General features: G+C 43.6%; 1 protein-coding gene across 5 annotated transcripts in view; it reads right to left on the reverse strand.

Annotated features, from left to right (window-relative positions):
• The window catches only part of TMEM131L (transmembrane 131 like), a 178,342-nt gene that overhangs the window by 5,616 nt on the left and 153,022 nt on the right, over nt 1-19,704 (reverse strand). For 4 of the 5 annotated variants that reach the window (XR_004260048.1, XM_032248624.1, XM_032248625.1 and 1 more), the window contains 5 exons: nt 13,187-13,311; nt 10,073-10,239; nt 8,859-9,044; nt 5,686-5,764; nt 4,097-4,179 (listed from right to left, as the gene is read on the reverse strand). Coding sequence is in view for 4 of the 5 variants with exons in the window: in XM_032248624.1 (XP_032104515.1) it covers nt 4,097-4,179; nt 5,686-5,764; nt 8,859-9,044; nt 10,073-10,239; nt 13,187-13,311 (640 nt within the window). In the remaining variant the exon portion in view is untranslated. The remainder of the gene's footprint in view (nt 1-4,096; nt 4,180-5,685; nt 5,765-8,858; nt 9,045-10,072; nt 10,240-13,186; nt 13,312-19,704) is intronic. The other variant, XM_032248626.1, reaches the window with a different exon arrangement.

Here is a 19,704-nt window from a genome sequence, read left to right on the forward strand (position 1 = left end):
GAGCTGACTGGGAGCAGAGAAGACAGAGCCTGTGGGCCCCTTGAAGAATTTAGGCATTTTCTGAAGCTACCGAAAGGATTTGAGCAGAGTGACTTCTTGGAGACAAGTCTCTAGGGATTGCTCCCATTGCTGCACATCTTGTAAGTAGAGGCACTGGCAACCTTTCTCTTGGACTATCTTTTCAGAGACGTTTGCTAGGCAATAGTGTCTCTTTCTGGAGCAAAACAGGCATGCTTGATGCCTATTATAAAATCTTTGGGGTCCCAAAGCTCAGGGTTCCTCTCCTGTAGTGCAACCCACTGTGTGTGGCATCCATCTAGGGCTGTCCGAGTCACCCCCGTGGGGCTCAGAGGAACTCACGCAGCCAGGCTGCAGCTCACGCAGTGGGCTTGCCCCCAGCTATATTTCAGCTTTGTGTGGAAAAATGGCAGCTATCCCTCTGGGGAAACTTTATCCCCTCCACTCTGTATCTGAAGCAAAGGTGCTGGCTCAGTGGGCCCTCAATTCCCAGGAGCTCCCTTAAATGCCTGGGCCTGCCTCACTGATGGCTGGTTCTGGCTGAAATCCAACAGCATCTACTAGGAGGCTGCAGCCGTCCCACCTCAACACCCACCATGCAGAACTGAAAAGGAACGTAGCCATTTTGATCAGTGGGCAGAACCCAAAGTGGTTCTCACAGCTCTGGCTAATTCTGCCCTGATGAACCTTGCTAGGTTTAAAGGAGTCTTAAGCTATTGCCAATGGCTTAGGTGCTTGGTCTGCCACTTGGGAAGCAACAGACGGGCAGATTAAAGACATTGTTGTCTGGGGCTCTGAAATGTGGAAATGGATCTTGGCTTCTGTTTAAACCTTGGAGCCACTCAAGATGCAGGTCCTTGGTGAGGATATGTTCTCCACTGAGATCAACCGGAATCAAGATACCGATCAGGTCTGCACCACCCAGGCTGCCGCTGTTGCTACCTGGGTACACCATTGCCCTAGACATGGCAACACTTCCAGCATCACACACTGGGCACAAAGGAAGCTTCCTGGAAGGTAGCTGGTTCATGCACATCCTATGGGAATCAATCACTAGGAGGGAGCTACCCAGTTAGACACGGCTGGTATGGAATTTGCTGATATTAGCTGAAGTGATCGAAGACAGCACCTGGTCCCTGGAAGGCATCTGGATCAGCCTCAACTCACTGGCCGTGGTAGTTACAGATGACAGAATTGCTCCAGATGTTCTCCTTGCAGGCCAAGGTGCAGTCTATGCAATCACTAATACATCCTGCTGTACCTGGAGTAATGCCTCTGGCCAAAGATCAACACCGAAACTTACAGAGAAAGCCATCTGGCTCTCTAAGGTAGACCCTGGTGTTCTATTGGATTTGTTCAGCTGGTTGGGTCTGAGACTCTGGGGCATGGTTGAGGTCAATACTGCAAAGTGGCCTCATCCTGCTGCGTGGGCTCCTGTGGACAGCAGCTGTGAGAAAGTGTATGAGACAAAACAGATTTGGTTCCACCTTCCTTGGTCAGATTAAGAATTGCTTATGGCAGGATGCACTCATGTGAAAATCTACCAGAAGCCGAGGCTACATAGAAATAAGAGGTGTGTACGTTGTGAGACAATTCTCCATGGGTCTCTCAGGTTTCTGCACTTATGAGAACAAGCACTGGCTCCTTTATTCTGGCCTAGCTTTCCCAGTGCATTTGTTAGGCAAAATCTCTGAAGGAAGAGTTAGTGTCTCCCTTTGAGGCAAGGCCTGAGTTTGCTTAATGTCCAACACACTAGAGAGAATATCTTCTACATATACATTTGGGAGTTGTCCAGGTCAAAGGAAGACTCAGACCTCTGCAAGCGGATGAGATCACCAAGGGAGCGTGCACATACAGAGAAGAGGAGGGCACCAAGGTCTGCTCTCCCGAGGGCTCGGGGTCATGAGGTGGGGAGATGGGGAGGAGCTGGATCTGGAACCTAAGGTCTACCAGCCAGAACAGAACGTCCAATGTCATAGGTCAACATGGGGACCAAAAACAGAACCCATCAAGCACTCAGAAATGTGCAAATCACCAAAGACTCCGACAGCACCGTTTCAGGGGAGGCATAGCAGCAAAGGTCAGATTACAGGGCTTTCTAGAGAGGACAGGAGGAGAGGAATTTGAATCAGCAACTAAGATAATTTTTCTAAGGAGTTTCCTAAAGATGGGGCAGAGAAACAGTAACAGCTGAAAAAGGCAGTCAAGAGAGAATTTGGCTATTGTTGAATTTTTAATGATGGGATGTATTATAGTATATTTGTGTGCTGATGAGAATGACCCATTCCAGAAAAACTGATGATTGGAGAGAAGGGTTGCATTGACAATCCTTCAGGCTGCAACAGGATAGAGGCAGAGAATGGTGAGCAGGTGGAGAGGGCAGTGGGAGCTTACTGAAGGCCTCTAACTATCTCTCTTTTCCAGTAAAACAGGAAGCAAGATCAAGTAAAAGAATGAGGCAGGAGGCATTGGAACTGTGGAGACAGAGGGGCAGGGTGGGAGGACACAGGCATTACGCAAAGTGGGTGGTGGGGAATCCACAGAGGCCGCTGGCATGGGGAACATGGCTCTCCAGCTTCACTCGCCTGCACAGGAGCAGGTGGAGCAGGTGGGGCCCTGGGCCAAACCATGGCTGGGGCTTTGCAATAAAGCAATAAAGGAAGAGGAGTTGAGGAAATGACTGTAGCAATAGATCAGGCCATCTCAGCTGGGCAAGAAGGAAAACATGGCTGTGAGGAAGGTGAGGGAGTACAAAGGCGATGGGCCCACTGCTTTGCAGGTAATAGACTGTGGACAAGATGTACTCTGTCAGTACATCTGACAAGGGCCAAGGTGAAGGCACTTGAAGTGTGAACACACACACACACACACACACACACACACACACACACACCTACCACTGGGTTAGGACACCAAACCAGACATGTATCTCCAACTGACAGACAGCAAAGCAGAACGGCATATGCTGAAGGGCAGATGCTCTGTCAGTTTTTATTTTTCCTCACCATTAAAATCCCACCTTTCTCTATTAACCCACAGGAAAAAGAAAAGTACCATCTAAACCACCCCCACATCTTGCCTTTGCAAATTGTGGTTTATTGAATTTTAGATTTTTTTAATTGAAAACACTTATTTTACTGGACTAGTCATTAGATTCAATTTGCTATTTCTGTTGATAACTGGACAAGTCCAAAAGGCACCACATAAAGTCTTCCACTTTCAAGGGTAAAAATTCTCCAATGTGCAAAGCAGCTTTTAAACCCAGCGTTAAATTCTATGACCAAAAGCAAGTATGTGTATTATAGACAGAATAAAAATCAGGTTTATCCTGCCACAATTTCTGACCCACGTTAGGCAAGAAAGAAGCCCTAGAATCAAACAGGAAGCAAAAGAAGAGAGGTCAAAGAGGAGGAAAAAAGAAGAAACTGAGGGAAGACTGGAGTTCACTTCCCATCAGAGTCCCCCCACCCGCCCCTGGCAAGAGAGGTTTCCTTCCCACCCACTGCTATTTCCATGCACCCAGGCAACTGCCTTTCCCGCAGGCAGAAGGTCTCAACCCTGTTGCCGGAGCCAAGCTGGTCTCCAAGGCTGTAGAGGCTGAATTAACCAGCTTCTAAAATAGAGTGAGTTGGGAAGGAAGGGGAGCAGGCCAGGGAAAGTGGTAAGCAGGTGACATGCTGCACCCTCAACCCAGGCACAGTCCCCAGTCAGCCTCTCTTCCCTTAGGCCATGCATCACCCTTCTGTAGATTTCTGTCATCTCTGATTAGGGAAGGTGAACTAAATGCATCGGGAGTCTCCTGTGAGGGGCCTGCGATTATTCCAAGGCAGAAAACATCTGTGCCTCAGCTGTAGAGAGGGGGCTCAGAATTGATACGCAAGGTCAGCTGGGGCCCTGATCAGGCCTGTCCACAGAGTAGGTGCCTTCCTGATGTACGAACGTGTGGCTTGGAGAAGGGGCCAGAGGGGAAACAGCCCTGTCCCACCCCACCTGCTTTGTCTTCTCAAGTTCATCAGCCAGGAATACAGACAGCACAGAACCCGTGGCTGATGTCTGCAGCAAGAGGAATGCATCTCACCTTTATCTTCTTCAACACCTGTGGGCCCGGCAGGAAGGCTGGGGCAGGAAGGCTCTGCATATTGTGGGAGGCTATTCACGGCCCTGCAGGGAAGTGAGCAAAGGAGGAACAACTCACTTTTTTCTGCACAAGGAAATACGGATACTGTATAACCAAGTCTGATTGAGTTTTCACATGACGTCTTCCCCAAGAAACATACAGATAGAAAAGATGCAAAGTTATACAGCCAGAAAAGAATTGAGGAATATTAAATTCCCAATTTAATATTCCCGTGGTTTTAAATCTACCTGTCCCCGTTAGCAGCAATTCTCACTCCTGTGTTTACATCCTGCCCCCAATAAACCCATGAAGAGCTTTGCTTGTGCACTAGCAAGTTTCCTTCCTCACAGACTCACCCATTTAACTGCATTCTCGGTCCTCTCACAGTGAGGGAGGCCCCTAAGAAACCAAGTTTATATCTCACCTTGAATTCTCCTTCTTACCCACCCTCCTGTTCTCTCAATCAAACGTACTTGTTCATTTTGTCCAATGCTGCAGAAATTGTCATAGAGCAGAACTGTAAGCATGTATCTACTAGGTTCTTGCAAAATTTACTAAATTATCAATGCTTAGTTTTATTTCAAGGCCTAGCAAAGGGTAAATGATTCCCATCTTTATAATAACTACTGCTTCTACCTACTACACTTGGAAGAAATAAGGTCTTCTTGGCCAGGTGTGGCGGCTTACACTTGTCATCACAGCACTTTCGGAGGCCAAGGCGGGCAGATCACAAGGTCAGGAGTCTGAGACCAGCCTGGCCAATATGGTGAAACCCTGTCTCTACTAAAAATATAAAAAGTAGCCAGGCGTGGTGGTGGGCGTGTGTAATCCCAGCTACTAGGGAGGCTGGGGCAGGAGAATTACTTGAACCCGTAAGGCGGAGGTTACAGTGACCCAGGATCGCGTTACTGCACTCCAGCCTGGTCAACAAGAGCAAAACTCCAACTTGGGAAAAAAAAAAAAAAAAAAGAAAGAAAGTCTTTTCTCTCCTGAGACAGAATCTTGCTCTGTTACCCAGGCTAGAGTGTAGTGGCGTGATCACAGCTTACTGCAGCCTCAATCTTCTGGGATCAAATTATCTTCCCACCTTAGTCTCAGTGAGTAGCTGGAAATACAGGCGTGCGCCACTACGCCCGACAAATTTCTTAAAAAATTATTTTTAGAGATGGGGTTTCATTATGTTGCCCAGACTGGTCTTGAACTCCTGAACTCAAGAGATCCTCCCACCCTGGCTTCCCAAAGTGCTAGGATTACACATGTGAACCACCATGGCTGGTCTCAGAAATTTGGTATTTTCTAGTGGCTCCCTCTCTGGGAAAAAAAAAAAAAAAAAAAAAAAAAAAAAAGTGATACCAGAGACTCTCTTACATGAACCATGTTTACCTGTACCACTTCTGAATTATTAATAAAATCAGATTCTACTTTCCTGTATCTTTAAAAAGTTTCATATTTGAACCTGCACAACACTAAGTACAAAGAAGAAATACACTAATTGGTAGAAAAAGCAATACATAAAACATACTGTCAAAGCTGGAAAATAAAAAACTTACATGGGATTGCAGATGTTATGGGAAAGATTCAAGGAGATGGGAGCTTCAGAAGGAAAATCATTTGGTGAAACACTGTCTCCTGCATTAGAAAAAACACAACAAGTTTTAAAAAGTATACTTCAATTGTATATTCGGTATTAAAATGCATAGGTTATTAATATCATTAATGCCTAATGACTGACTTTTCACTTTAAACTGATATTCACACATTTAGCCATTTAATTTTTCATTAAATATTAAACATGAATCGTGCAATTACAATTACAAACATTTAGGTATATTTCTTAATCTCTTTTTGTTGTTATTGCGTTTTGTTTTATTTGAGACAGAGCCTTACTATGTCACACAGGCTGGAGTGCAATGGTGTGATCTTGGCTCATTGCACCTTCCGCCTCCCGGGTTCAAGCGATTCTCCTGCCTCAGCCTCCCAAGTAGCTGCGATTACAGGCACGCACCACCAAACTGGCTAATGTTTGTATTTTTAGTAGAGATGGAGTTTCGCCATATTGGCCAGGCTGGTCTTGAACTCCTGACCTCAGGTAATCCACCTGCCTTGGCCTCCCAGAGTTCTTTATAATCTCTTTTATGTGTTTGTATATGTATAAAATTGGAATCATATTTTACAGAAACATTGTCTTTTTTTTTTACACCATTTATTACATTGGGGACATTTTTCCTGCTATTACATAACCTTCACACAATTTAAAGACTGCATACTATGCTACTGTACAGCAATATCATTAATAATTTTCATCATTCTACTAATGGTAGCCATTCCCTCAAGCAAAAGATACACTTGTAGTTCTTCTTAACATACTTCTCCCTCCCTTATTTTTTGAGACAGTCTTGCTCTGTCACCCAGGCTAGAGTGCAGTGGTGATCTCAGCTCACTGCAACCTCCACCTCCTGCCTCAGCCTCCCAGTAGCTGGGACTATAGGCACTCGTCACCATGCCCAGCTAATTTTTATATTTTTAGCAGAGACGGAGTTTTGCTATGTTGGCCAGGCTGGTGTCGAACTCCTGACCTCAAGTGATCTGTCTGCCTCAGCCTCCCAAAGTGCTGGGATTATAGGTGTGAGCCACTGTGCCTGGCCTCCATTTTTAAAATCCCACACTGGAATCATCAGGCAAAACCTTCAGTCCTCAGTGGTAGATGCACATGCACAGAATGGATCACTGGTGTGAACATCTTAGCAGGGGATCATTAAGACAACAATGTCTATAAAAAGGCTGAGCAAGACAAGAGGGATGGCTGAAAATGCAGAGAAATGCTAGTGGAATCACATACATGTGGGTACTTCCTCTAGGTTTTTATGGCTGCTACTGCATTAGTCTCTCAGACAAAACTTTCTTTTAAGGTCTCACTGCTGGTGGGAGAGAGGAAAAATAGTACAGCTTGCAGCCTGCAGAAGGAAATTCTCTATGGCTTGTGTTCGTCACGCAGAACAGCCATGAGGAGAGGAGGAGATGAGGTGGGCAGTGCACTGGGATCCGGGGGAAGAAGCCCTGGGTTCAAGCCTGAGCTACCACATGGTTTCAAAAGATCTGGGCAACTCTGAGGCTGAGTCTTCAGAAGAGGATGAGAACATGCTGTGGACACGGCATGAGCATGCTTGACAATGCAAGGCACCACACAAACGGGAACTGCACAACCTCACGACCCTCTCTTTTCACTAAGGTTAAAAATTTACTACGTTGAAAACAACGGTTAAAAGGAATGGAACTACATCTTCATTTAGATGTAAAGGTATAAAAAACAATGCTGAATAGGCCGGGCATGGTGGCTCATGCCTGTACTCCCAGCACTCTGGGAGGCTGAGGAGGGCAGTCACTTGAGGCCAGGAGTTCAAGACCAGCCTGGGCAACATAGTGAAACCCCATCTCTACTAACAATACAAAAATTAGCCAGGCGTGGTGGCACATGCCTCTAATCCCAGCTACTCGGCTGGCTGAGGCATGAGAGTTGCTTAAACCCAAGAGGCAGAGGTTTCAGTGAGCTGAGATGCCACCACTGCACTCCAGCCTGGATGACACAGGGACTCTCTCTCTCAAAAAAATTAAAAATTCAACCTGAGTGAAAAGAGCAAGAGGCAGAAGGCTACACTGAAGTATTATTTCATTTATGTAAGTTAAAGACTAATAGTCAATATTTTGTTGATGGATATATGAATGTAAAATTAAAAATGGACTAAAAGTACCCAGACCAAATTCACGACAGTAAACAGTGATTCCCTTGGGGAGGGAGAAGTTAACACATGATAAAATATTTTTTCTTTAAAAAAAAAAAAGCAAATATGGCAAAATTAAGAGTCATTAATTCTGGGTAACAGAAACACAGATGCTTCTTTGATCTCTCCTACATCATTAACTTTCTCAAAAATAAGGGACGACCAATGTTCACAGTAGCATTATTCAAACAACCAAAATGTGGAAGTTATCATCCAAGTGTCCATCCACAGATACGTGGATAAACAAAATGTGGTCTGTACATAAAATGGAGCATTACCCGGCAATAAAAAGGAAGGAAATGCTGACACATGCTGCAAAGTTTTTGAACCTTGAAGACATCATGCTAACTGAAATGACCCAGTCACAAAATGACAATCATACTGTATGATTCCACTTATATGATACTCAGGGTAGTCAAATTCACAGACACAGAAAGTAGAAGAGGGGTCAGCAGGGGTTACAGAGAGGGAGAAATGCAGAGTTATCGTTTCATGCGTAGAGTTTCAGTTTTGCAAGATAAAAAATTCTGGAGATGGACAGGTGTGACGGCTGCACAGTGTGATGCCCCTAGTGCCACAGAATGCCACACCTCAGAAGCATCACAGTGGCCAATGCTGTGTTATGTATATTTTACCACAACAAAAAGAATGTACCAAAAAAAAAAAAAAAAAAAAGAATGTACAAATGAAAAACTAAATGCAGAGCTCCTTGAACTATTTCCAAGACAGACACTAAAAAACAACGATGATGATTATGGTAAGGATGGAAGGGAAGAAGGAGAGGAAAGAAAAAGAAAATGAGTGAAGTCCAAAGCAAAGGTCAAGGCCACTGTCCCACCTGTCCTCTGCACGCTTGAGGGCAGATGGAGACTGTGCTGACTGGGTATTCGAGAGGGCAGAGGGAAGGGTCACTGTGAGTGCCTGGGGCTCCGCTCAGGACTCACCAGCCGGCAGGAAGTGCTGGGTGTCCACTGCCAGCTTCTTATCCCCGTCAGAGCTGCTGGTGCTGCTCCAGCTCCCCCAGCTGCCCCGGCTGGCACGCACGCTGCCCGAGGAGCTCCCGCAGTCAGAGCTGGAATCAGAGCAGAACTTGTCTGCACACTTTTTCTCAGGCTTCCGGTAGTAACCTTCTGGAGGAAGAGTGAGAGCAGTCATGTTTCCCTGAAACAACTGTTAACCTCATGCATTTCTAGCAGAAGGAGAGAGGCGACAGGAGGAGGAAGGCCATGTTCACCTTCAGCGACCTCTGCTCATCTAGCAAGAAAGAAGGAGTGTGTGGAAACTAATGGCTGTACTATGAGAAACAGGGGATGGGCTGTCTACTCTGCCTACAGCAGGAGCAATTAAGGGCTAAGATGGCCAACACCAACTATATAAACATGATCTAATAATGATTCTACAAATAACAAATATCTTCTATCAAGAAAACTGAGGCTACTCTATTGCACCGAAGATTCATAGAGGATATTCCCCCTCTCTTCTAATAAGATGTCCAAAAAAAAATTTCAAAATATTGACACATGGGTGGGGAGACTTTTCAATAAGACCAAAAGCAACATACACGTGTCAAGAGAATGAAAAATAAAGGGTGGAGGGCGAAACCAGCTAAGTGTGCTGGCCTGTGTGCGTGACATGGGGCATGTGTCTAGAGAAAGTGGGTGTTGGTTGGGAGGGTTACAACCCCCACCACCCCATACCCCACATGTACTGCCCTATCCTGTACCAGACCCTGGACTCAGCACTGGGTGTCCCTCTACCTACCACTCCCAGGGACACCGCCCAGCAGGCCTTGGACGGGGCAGCAGCCTGGCTCTGCAGAACTCCAGGTGAGGGGCTAGCACCATCTCACTTGGCCAGTCCCCTCTTTCACCAAAGGGGGCCTGTCTAAGCAAGCAAGCATTGTTCCTTCAGCAATATGCCTGAGGATAGTTATGACTGACCAGATTGGAGGGTGGGGGGGCAGCACTAGAGGCCTACTCAGAGTCAACCAAATCTTAGTTTTCTGATCTCACCCTGAAAGCTTTCCAGTGGGGCTTTAGTCATTAGATAAGTTTTCTGTAGAGATATCACTGAGATGTCATTTCTCTTACTAGACACTTCCTTGAGGAAACAAAAATTCCAACAGAAGCATCATTTGTAGCTCAGTGTCATTACATACCTGCCTCTCTCTGGGCAGCAGGTAAACTGCTTGCAATTTCGGCATCTGCTTTACCAGTCTCCCTGGTGCTTTCCTGTATACACCAGCTTCTTACATTGATGTCGCTGTTGAGCTCAGACCTCTCAAAGTCACTGCACACAAGCTTTAGGTCACTCTGTTCAGAAGGCCTGCAAGAGCCACACACACAAAAAAAACCACATCTGTATTTTATCATGTACACATGCAGACTTCCTTTCCATGAGACTTAATAGAGGTGAAAATATGAATCTGGTACAATAAGAGTCCTCCTCTTTTTGGGTCTGGTGGCAGAATATGATGAGCAGAAAGGCATACCAGTAAGAAAAAGATTTTGTCATTTTAGAATTAGAATTAATTTTGAACTCATTTAATCTATTTTCACAGTTTACAGTGAGAGGAGTAAGACTCTGCAAGGTCACTCAAAGTCACCTGATAAGTGGCAGGTGCAGGGCCAGAACCCAGGACTCTCGGCTTGTTTTCCCTGTTGTTAGTGTAAAATATGGTTTTTCAATAGATGAACCTGTTCCTTGGTGTCTGGCAGAAGGTATGAAGTGTTCATTTAAATGCATTCTCATTCACTCCCTTAACAAACATCTGTTGAGTGGCCACCACATGCCAAGTGCTGTTACGAAAGGTGCAGTGGCTACAAAGAAGAATAAAGTTCTTTTCCCAAAGATCTCAAAGTTGAACAATACCTCTCTTACTAGACCTTGAATGCCTCGAGGGAAGAACTGCAAAACAACTTCAGAAATAGCAATACAGAAACGTAGAGAATGCTACCGGAGAATTTCACACAGTCCAATTTCAGTACCTAATGTTAGGTTTGTAGGATGGCAGGTAAGATCAAATATGTGAGACGTGCCAGGTAATTTCAATGATTTCTGAACAAGGTTAAAAAAAAAGAGTATATAGACAGGAACAAGAGCCAAGGACACAGACAATCTGAAACAACCTACTTCTTAAGCGTCATGACCCCAAAACATTATAAGCTTCTGGCTACTTTAAAGTTATTTTTCGACAACTGGATTTATTATTTCTTTATGTCAGAAAACTGCTTTTAAAAATGTATCCTAATGTTTAACTGGTGAAATTCCACTTTAATTTTATATCTTTCTATATGCTCACATCAGGAAAATATAACACTTTAAAGTGACCTCAGAGTCGATCACATGTTTATGAAGATACATGTAAATGAATCCAACTAGGCCTGAGGCTTTTCCTTTCTATGGTATACTGCCTTGCAGCTTTCAAATCACTTAGTCTACATAATACAGGTCTAAATAAAGATAATTACCTGTTAATAATATTAGCAAGAAATTAATAATGGATATGTGTATTTTTTTCACATTTGCATTTTGCTGATTTCTCAGTGTAAGCTGGGTGTTGAATTGGACCCTGAAGATTCCCGGGAACTGCTGTACATCTGAGCACTGCTGGGGAGCTTGCTACGATGCTGAATCCCAGGCTCCGAATGGAACCTCCTCCAGGGCCCGCAAGCAGGCACATAAATAGCACCACGTGTGCTCTGTGCCGGCAGGAGTTCTGCCAGAGGTCCCTCCCAACAAGCTGAACTGCAGCAAGGTGGAATTCCTTCCCATGCAAATGTGCAATTGCTAGAGAAAAATCTAACAGAAACACACTGAAACACCTAGCTGAGCTCACAAAGAAGAGAACTCTCTAGATGCCAGAGCTTCAAAGAACAAGCCAGAGTGGGGAAGGTGGGGGGTACCGGGCAGGAAACAAGCCTGGCTGTCCAGGAGCTGGGTTTTAATGCCCACTCACGGACATCCTCATACAGGCATCACGGAGCTGAAATGAGTCTCCTGTATGAGACTGTGGCCCTGGAATGGGGCATCCTCAGTACATGGGAGACCAGAAAAGCTCCATCCACAGGCCCAATGAGGAAGAGAAAGAGGAGCACATCTCTGCTGCAGGCTCCTGGCACATGCGTGTGTGGGAGGCTGGAAGTCTAACCTGAGAAATCAAAACTCAGAGACCATACCACCTGCGGGGACTTGAAGTCAGAAAGTACACACTACTGACCTGGTGGAAAAATCCCCAAGCTGAGAAATTTATAAAAATTAGATTTAGCTCACGCCTGTAATCCCAGCACTTTGGGAGGCTGAGGCGGGTGGATCACGAGGTTAAGGGATCGAGATCATCCTGGCCAACATGGTGAAACCCGTCTCTACTAAAAATACAAAAATTAGCCTCGCGTGGTGGTACGTGCCTGTAGTCCCAGCTACTTGGGAGGCTGAGGCAGGAGAATTGCTTTAAACCGGAAAACGGAAGTTGCAGTGAGCCAGGATCGCGCCACTGCACTCCTGCCTGGCTATAGAGCGAGACTCTGTCTCAAAAAAAAAAAAAAAAAAAAAAAATTAGATTTAGGGGAATACTTCCAGCACTCCAGTAATACAGGATTCCCACACAACCCCTGTTCAACTCCTTCATTTACAGTTAAGAATCTGAGAGCTCAGGGAAATTGTCTCAAAGAAGCAAGGTTTCCAAAGCAGAGTGCCACACTGCCTGGGTTCTAATTCCGGATCTGCCCCTTTCCAACTTGTGGCTTTGAGCAAACCACACTGTGTCTGGATACCTCACTTCCTGTAGCTGTAAGAACCTACCTTCTGCAGGAAAGAAGCAAGGTGACCTGAGGGGTAACTATTCTGTTTCATTATTATGACCGCAGAGAGTGCAGGTGGGTCAGTGGCTGAACAGGGAACAGAAGATGCATGCCTGTGTCCAGTGGGCTTCTCTAGTTCTTGTTCCAAAAATGCTCCTGACTCTCAGAAGCAGAATGAAGGTCTCCACATGGAGGGATGGCATACGCCTTTCCCCTAAAAACTACCATATCTGTTAGCATTTTATAAAGGAAAGATACACCATGGTCACTTTAAGGTATTTTTAACAAAATAAAAACATAATGGGAAAATGTTAATTTTACAAAGGTATTTTAATCTTAAGATATAAACATTTATGTTCTCATATTATCTGTATCTAACATCACAGAAATGAGTTTAAAAGCTAACAGCCAAATGCAAAATTCTAAAGCAAAAAACTGATCAACATGTTAAAGGGACAGGAAGAATTACGCACCTTGAGACTGGGGCAACACCCCTCTTCTTATTCTTTCTACATGCTCGACTTTTATTCCAATTTAAATTTTGTAAATTTCCTTCTCTTTTCTCCTGAAGCTTTTTCTTCCTATAAGGATCTTCTTGCTAAAAAACAAAAATTAAATGTTTAACTGTTTAAACTGACTGTGAATAAAAACACATTTAAATTTTGGAAGACCAATTCCATCTGAACTCAGAATGTCCTAGAGCTGCTGAAAACGGAGACGTATGTTTCTCAGTCTCTAGTTTGTTTTCTTTTCCCTTCTTGCTCTACTTCCCTTCAGTTCCACAGAAAAAGAAGAAAAAAGAATTGTTGCCTATAAAATTCCTAAGAGGCTAAAAAGGAAAAACATCTGCTAGCAATTTATGACCAGCTTGCTGTTAACTTTGCAGCAATAAATCCTCCAACCTTCACCTGTTAATTTGGTATGTGCAACTCACATAAATTACTGTACTATGAAGAAAAATCAGGTAAAAACTCAATTTAGGAGCAAGTTGTGTATTTACATTTTTGTTTACAGACGAACTTTGGGAGAACAGCCAAATCTCTATAGTTTTCAGCTAGTTTAAGCTTCTTGGGTAAAAAAGGCAAGAATATGCCTGATGCTTTAAAAATGTGGTTCTGAAAAGCATCAGCACGAGACGCATAAACATTAGATATATGTATTAAACAGGCATAGTTTTCTCAATTGGGACCTTTTCCTCTTATAAATGTCAGGCTTGGTCTACTAACAGACCCAAAAGGAGAGGGATTCCCCTTGCCCTTTCAAATTACAAAATAGCTCAAGCCTTGAACATCCTCTAATACTTATTATTCCTCTTCCTTAAATACGTTGGCCCCTTAAAGCAAAGACACTGTCAGTGCATGGGCGGTGGTGGGAGCTCACACATCGAGACCCAAAGGCTAAAACGACACATCTCTTCAGTGTGTTAGGTCCTTTCAGAAGGAAGATGTCTTCTCCAGGAACCTCACAGAGGCAAATCCCCTTGGTCCAGAAGAGTCCCCTTCCTATTGACTTTTAGGATTCATGCTTCATGGAAACCAAACATTGGCTCATTTTACCTTCTCTTTCAGAAGGCTGGCCCAGCAATCAGAGTAGGAATTGTGATGTTGAAACATACACTTGACTAACACAAACAACTTGAAAGGAGAAAAAGAAAAGGTTTTAGATAACCTGCAATACCTCCGAGTTCTGGGATATTAGAACCTTCATGCATCTATTAAAGCAATGTGCATACCACAGTGATTAAACACTAGAAGCAAAATGGGATTTTCACTGTATAGGAAGTGTGATTTTGACATTTTTGCTTTCTCCGTTATACACTTTTGTTTCCCCCAACAAGTATATATTAACGTTTCTCCGATTCCGAAGGTATTTTTAAAACCTGACAAGTTAAACACACAAAGCCCTATCCTACAGGACCTTATGCTAATTCTTCAAGTTTGAAGCTAAACAGAAGGACACGCAGACTCAGGATCTAATGTTAAACAGACATGCAGCACATTTATTCATATATTGTTCCTTTGTGTATTTCTAACTTGGTGGGGCGTTTCCCACCCTCTGTCCACTGAAGGGCAAACAAAGGCTTGTCAACAGAGCAAGTACTTGAGCCTTTCCATCCCTCCACGGTCAGTGGGGCCTGAGAAAGCGTGAGGTGGTAAGCAGTCACTCTGATACTTGGCTGCTTTCTCAAATCTGTCCGGTTGGAACTGTCATCCTTTGCAAGCAAAAGAGTGAGTACATTCAAGACTACTCAGTCAGGACTTGGTGACCAGAAGCATCAAAGAGTTCTCCATGAGTATGACAAAGAAAAGGAGAATGCAGGACAAGCTAGATTCAGAGGCGTGAGACGCATCCCAGAAAGAGTGGCAGGGAGCACCTTCCAAAGCACTGGGCCGTGAGGAGGGACGTGGCAGTGAGCTGAGCTGAGAACAGGCCTGCAATGGAGGCAGCGGGTGGAACGGGGAGGGACAGCAAGCCAGGGCACACAGCAACAGACTTGTCAAGAAATCCGAGGAAGGGCAAAGGACCACCTGGCTGCTTTCTGGTACAGAGGATCCCAGAGAGAGGAGGGTGGGACTAACCAGGAAACTGAAGAGTCACGTGGAGCTGCAATTAAGAGCACATCTCCGCAGGTAAACTGCCTAGTGTCAATCTCATGATTGATGACCAGCTGTGTAACTTTGGCCAAGTTACTGAGCCTCTCTGCCTCAGTTTCCTGAGTCAGCCTCAAAGCACTGTGAGGACTAAATTACTTAGCATCTCATCAGCCATTTACATGAGACTTATTGTAGTTATCATCATCATCACCACTGAGTTATTTGGTGGTTTTTTGTTTTGTTTTTTGAGACAGGGTCTTGTTCTGTTGCTCAGGTTGGAGTGCAGTCATGCAACTGTGGCTCACTGCTGCCTCAACCTTCCAGGCTCAAGCAACCTCCCACCTCAGTTTCTTGAGTAGCTGACACTGTAGGCATGTGCCACCATGCCCATTTATATTTTTTATTTTTTATTTTCTGTAGAGAGCGGGTCTTGCTGTGTTGCCCAGGCTGGTCTTGAACTCCTGGACTCAAGGAATTCTCCTGCCTCAGCTGAATTATTTGAACCATTTTAGTGAAGTTTGCTGAGCTCTCTGATAGAGGTGATGATTTAACAAATGGCAGCATGGAGAAAGATTTCCTAAGCTTTACTAAAAGCAAAGGAAGAAATAAAAGAAGAGAAATCACAACCTTACTGCACAAAGCCATTTTTAAAGCCACTGTGTATAAGTAAAATCAAATAAGCAATAACTTAAGTTTGCTTAGTCCCTTAGCAAACTGATAAAGAACTCTGATACACAATATTTGATAAAGTTGATATCTTTAACACAGAAAGTGCTCTTACAGAGAATAAAAAGACACTAACAGTCAAAACAAAAACGGGCAAAGGACATGAAATACAAATTCATTAAAGAAATATAAAAGCAAAAAAACCACAAAGAGCTCGTTCAAAATATTTCATGGTAAAATAATGCTTTTGGGAAAGGTAAATCATAGACTACCTTGTGTCTCCTTTTTCCATTTTGGTTTCAGAAAACACAAATGTGTTTATGATGCATAAAGACTAAGAAATGGCTGGGGAAGCAGGATCCTGTTCACTGTGTCTGCCTCTGAAGTGTGGAAGCAGAAGTAGGTTAGATATTTACCTCTTAATTTCTATAATTTCTTTTCAGTGGTAGCATTTTGGATGGATTGTGTTTTTCAGCCTTCTACAAAAAATGAAGGAAATTGCTCACCTATCACACTAACCAAGATTCTATAAACAATTGATGCTTCACAGCGGAGAATGAAAGCAGCATGTTCAGATACGACACGTGAACAAATCTGTATCAACTTTCTGGAAAGTAATCTGTCAGCACACATAGGAGCTTTACACAGTTTATAACTGTATTAGTCCATTTCATGTTGCTGATAAAGACATACCCAATACTGGGCAATTTACAAAAGAAAGAGGTTTATTGAATTCACATTTCCATGTGGCTGGGGAGGCCTCACAATCATGGCAAAAGCTGAAAAGCACGTCTCACACGATGACAGCACACAAGAGAAGAGAATGTGCAGGGAAACTCCCGTTTTTAAAACCATCAGATCTCGTGAGACTTATTCACTATCACGAGAACAGCACGGGAAAGACCCGCCCCCATAATTCAACCACCTCCAATGACATGTGGGAATTGTGGGAGTTATAATTCAAGATGAGATTTGGGTGGAGACACAGCCAAACCGTATCAATACCCTTTCATTCTATTTCTTGACATCTATAACAAAGACTTACCAGATACACAGGTAAGAGGAACAAAACTCTGCATCACAGACTTGTAATTATGAAAGTAAAAAGCTGGAAACAATCTTAATGTCCAATGGCAGAAGAATGGTTTACATGATGGCACAGTTAAATGATGAAATGTTACGTCACCAATGAAAACAAAGCTCCCCGTTTAATTTTTATGGAAAATTTAGTTATAATGTTATGACAAAGCTACAGACAATAATAACAGTTATTATCTTAACTATTTTAATAAAATAATAGCTTTTAAAAATCTGCATAGAAAAGAATACAAAAACATTAAAAGTGGCTTATTCTGGATAGATCTTTTCCTACCTTATTCTTTATGCTTCTATTAATAATCATGAATGACTTTTCTAAGGAAAAAAAATCTGCTTAAAAGAAAGTAAAAAGCCAAGCTAAGGTTAAAATTTAGTTTGTGAATTCCAAACCTGGGCTTCAACCTTCCTTGCCAACAAATCCAGAGGAATGTTCCACCTGTATTATATAGACAGATTTAGACAATTTTGTAAGCTGCAAAATTAGGCTCTAAGAATGTGCAAGAAAAACAAACACTGAGCCCTGCACTTGCGAATGTGTTTATTGAGAATGATTTTCACCAAATGAACAATGAAATGGAAACTATTAATACACTCACAGGACTTTTAAAGAACAGTTCTACAAAACAAGGAGTGAGTCGCAGGGACAGGAAAGAAATGACAAACCACTGCCCCTGAATCTGCACCAGAGAATCCACCTTGGTTGACTTGGTTGGACAACCTTGGGCCACAAAGTACAGCTGATGCCATCCACATCCCTCAGATGGACGTTGTCTGCTGTGAACTGGCTGCCACCATTAGGTGCAAATGTCTGTTCTACACAGGTTTACCAACCAAACAATGAAGGAGAGTCTAATATAACCACTAAGACTGCCAGCAAGAGCAGCCTTGAGCTCTAGGGATAGAGGCAAACGGCAAGACTCATGCCCTCAGGGATCTAACGGTAAAGACACACAGAGAAGAAAATACCTTGAAGAAATTAAGAACATAGCCATAAGCAAGGGCACAGCTAAGCCTGGCACAGAGAGTCAGGAAGACTTCAGTGCCGGAGGAGAGTCTGAGATAGGCACTGGCACCCACGCATGTGGCAGGTGGAGGCCAGTGGCAGCACTGTTATTCCTTAGGGCCATCTCGCGCTGGGACCTCGGGATAATCCATTCCAGCTTCCCCTCCCAGCACATACAGGTGTGCATCTGGTGCAGTCAGTGCATGGAATCATCAGCTTCTGTTTCATTGCAGGGTAACATGTAAGACTCCACAGCCCATATCAAAAGGATGTTAGGTTCAACTCCTAACTACTCATTCCCTCCTATCCCAAATTCAATGACTTTTTATATTTTATTTCTGCTCCTCAAAGTGTGCCCTACCTTTTAGGTCTAGCTTTTGGTATACTTGCTATATCTGCATCCTCAGCCAGTCTGCAAATTCAACACTGCCTCCTCCCCAAGGTAGGAGGGACCTTGTCTTTTCTCTGTGTACACCTCATAGGTTCCACATCTAACCTCCACATGGGTAACTCCAAATCTCAAGCTTCAGGCCTAACTTGTTGCAGAAGCTCTAGTTCCCCACTTCCCACTGTCTACCATACATCTCACTTCAAAGTCCAGCCACCCTCTCTGTTGGTACGGTCATTATCACACCTATCACTTTGAGACTTACTGCCTGTCAATACTTTGTAAGCCATTCTAAAGCAATTCTCACATTAACCCACTTACTCCTCACAACTCTTTGAGGTAGGTATACTATTATCACCCTCCTTTGCAGAAGGAGAAAAATGCAGTGTTAAGTAACTAACTGAATATTATAGAATCAATACATGATGAGCCAGATTCAAACCTAGAAGAAGCTTGACTAAAGTCCATGCTCTTAACCATAACAACATTGCTTTGACAAACATAAAAATGAGCTCATCACATCCATCAGAATTCCCCATTCCAGTCACCCAGGCTTGGAACCTTGGAGTTATGTTTTGGAAATGGCCATGTAAAAAAATGACTCCCTCTCCTGCATGCGTTTGGTGCTAAGAAGTCCTGATAGTTTTTCTCTTCTAAAATGTCTCTTACCTACTTTCTTGTCCTTTACTCCTGCTCAAATATAAGCCTTGATTACATCATATCTCCCACAGCCTCTTTGTTAGAAAAGAGCTGGTATTCATTTATTCCCTCTTCAATCTCCAAAACACTGAGGATGATCTTTCAATAATGTCTTATATTCACATTCATTCAAGCATTTACTAAGCTACGCTGGTTCTATGCAACAGGCATCCTGACAGTCTTTATAAAACTGAATTGAACAACATCTGATTGTTAGCTTCAGGAAAATCACAGCCCACAGGTTGCTTTCAATTTGTTAACCACTGCCCATTCCCCCGCCCCCCATCACCAATTCAATAGCTCCCCAAAATCTGCAGAAAGGTCCCAAAGTAGCAATCCTTGGGCCAAACTCTCCAAAACAACTTTTTGTTTGGACAAATGTGCTTTTAACAAATTTGATACTGAAATTCCTTAGCAGGCAACAATTCTTCAGTTCTCTACAGACACCACTACCTTCCTATTGCTTTCACTCAGCCTATGTCACCATTTGTCTTTCCCATCAAGACCTAGAAAAGAAAGTCTGAACTTTCAATCAGCATTCAA

The sequence above is a fragment of the Sapajus apella genome, unplaced genomic scaffold (assembly GCF_009761245.1).
Source record: "Sapajus apella isolate SASKATOON/1434 unplaced genomic scaffold, GSC_monkey_1.0 scaffold67, whole genome shotgun sequence".
Taxonomy (NCBI): domain Eukaryota; kingdom Metazoa; phylum Chordata; class Mammalia; order Primates; family Cebidae; genus Sapajus; species Sapajus apella.